At 44.4% G+C, this 2006-nt stretch overlaps 1 protein-coding gene across 1 annotated transcript; it reads right to left on the bottom strand.

The window, feature by feature from the left end:
- Window positions 1-1645: 1645 nt before the first annotated feature.
- Window positions 1646-1987, bottom strand: PPTG_24688 (hypothetical protein; the record flags this gene model as incomplete). Its single annotated transcript, XM_008918219.1, has 1 exon — window positions 1646-1987. One exon carries the CDS (start codon window positions 1985-1987, stop codon window positions 1646-1648), a length of 342 nt encoding a protein of 113 aa, XP_008916467.1.
- Between the last annotated feature and the right edge of the window lie 19 nt (window positions 1988-2006).

Raw genomic sequence — 2006 nt, 5'->3', positions numbered from 1 at the left:
ATCATCCTCAATTTTATTCCAACCTACCACCCGAGTGTTTCTTTTACAAGATAGACCAAGACTGTGTTCATAGCTTCCGGGTCCTCCATAATCAAATGATTAGCCATCTAGATGAGTCTCTGTCACGTTCACTGAGCGTAATTACGTTAATGATTGTGCGATACGCACCGTCGCCAGATCAAATTCATTTTGGTGGCGTTAGTGATATCGAAAGGAGTTTAGAAGTGTTCGTAGATCTCTAATTTTCATGTAATCTGCAACGGAGCAGAGATCTGTGGAAAAATCCCTGGTAACAGAACGGCGTGCAGCTTCAACGCCGCCATAATCTAGACTCCCGTCGGGTATAATCTATTTATGCCAGCGTTTCTTTCCGCGCGAGAAAAGGGGGGTACCGGCGACTATTTACCCGCGGTACAAGCCTCGGCAAATCTTTGTAAATCGGACAATGCGAATAATATTCGACACCTCCCATCACCGTTATTAATGCTACCACATCATGGTATTTCATAGTTATTTCTGAAAGAGGCGCTTAATCACTGCTTTACTGTACCTAACACACACGACACCAAATAACCAATCGTATGCTAATCTACTTTTTTTGTTTCAGTCAGATTCATTTTCATACTTTCGTCTTCAGAATAAGACACTTCGCAGGAATCGATAGTCTAAAGACGGCCTTTGACCTTGGCAATTGCTTATCGGCGGTGTCAATACATCCTTGTACTGACACTAACAAACACTTTCAAACGCTGCTGAAGCCTGGGCTTAATATCTGCAAAAGTAGTCTTAGTCGAATCCTGGCGTCCAATCTCGTCTTTAACACTTACCCATACAAGGACAGCAGGCTGTCAATCGGAATGGTAGGGCGGTGTAAATACGATTCCATGCCCTTTAATTTTGCTTTGTCAACTATCGCCGGAAATACGTTTTGCATGATGAGGTTTGATAGTATATCCCACAATATTACCTTTGCTGCGTTGGCTGGAATTTACGAGTAGTTTCTGGTAGTACGTTACGGTATTTGACGTTATCCATCACAAAAACACAGCTTGGCAGACCCCTGGTAGACAGCGCTTGAAGTAATATATCCCGTTCACGAAATAAGCATGGTAGAACAGGCCATGATAGACTACGCTCTGGTTACCACCTACAAAACTATCGACGATGTCTAGTAGCAGTTCCGCTGGCGGCCTTGCTTCATCACGAAAAGAATGATTCCTATCGACGATGGCGGCAATAAAGCCCAAACGCCGTCACCTATGCTTCTCCATGGCGTATTATACCATCTGTTGGGTCGACTAATGAAAAGTAGTGTCTCCAATAGCTGGCGATGTATGTAGCGTTCGTCTGGGTAGACGGCACGACGAGACAGATCTTACGAGAGGTCATTTATTGCACATATCCCACCCTAGACAATCATTGGATGGTGATAGTTTGAGGTTCTTGTCATTTTGGGTACGGTGGGTGTACCCTTTTATTTTTATGAGCCGTTGCACAGTTCAAAGGGCGGCTTTGGCTTCTGTACTTATCATATCCACAGTCAGGCAGTTCTCTTCTGCTTACAAATGAATTACCTTTAGCGGTCGATCTTGTCCTCGTCTCATACCGGCTCCGAATCAATCCACACAGGGCTTCTTATTAGTGGCTACTTCGGCAGTCGTGCAATTCTCTCTCCTCGGTTAGTCCGTTGTGCTGCCGTAAACACAGTTCCCTGTGATAGAAACGAGGACCAAATCTCACCGCATGTCTTGTTGGAGTAATCGAATAAACGATCAATTTTGTTCATAATAGACTCTTTTCGAGGTATATTTGCATTATCCACGCGTAAACTAGCATGCAAAACGAGAATAGCCTGTTTTTCCTCTACAGTGTGAGCCTTGTTAGCAATGGGTCTAGTGGCATCTTCAGTTTCGCGATGCACCTTCTTTCCACGTCGCAGAGACGCCATCTGCGCACTCGACAGCGGGAGTCGAGATATTTCGACCATTCTATGCTATTTTCAGTTA

The sequence above is a fragment of the Phytophthora parasitica genome (assembly GCF_000247585.1).
Source record: "Phytophthora parasitica INRA-310 unplaced genomic scaffold supercont2.159, whole genome shotgun sequence".
Classification (NCBI taxonomy): domain Eukaryota; phylum Oomycota; class Peronosporomycetes; order Peronosporales; family Peronosporaceae; genus Phytophthora; species Phytophthora nicotianae.
Note: the sequence above shows the minus strand (reverse complement) of the source record. Positions and strands in the feature narration are given on the sequence as shown.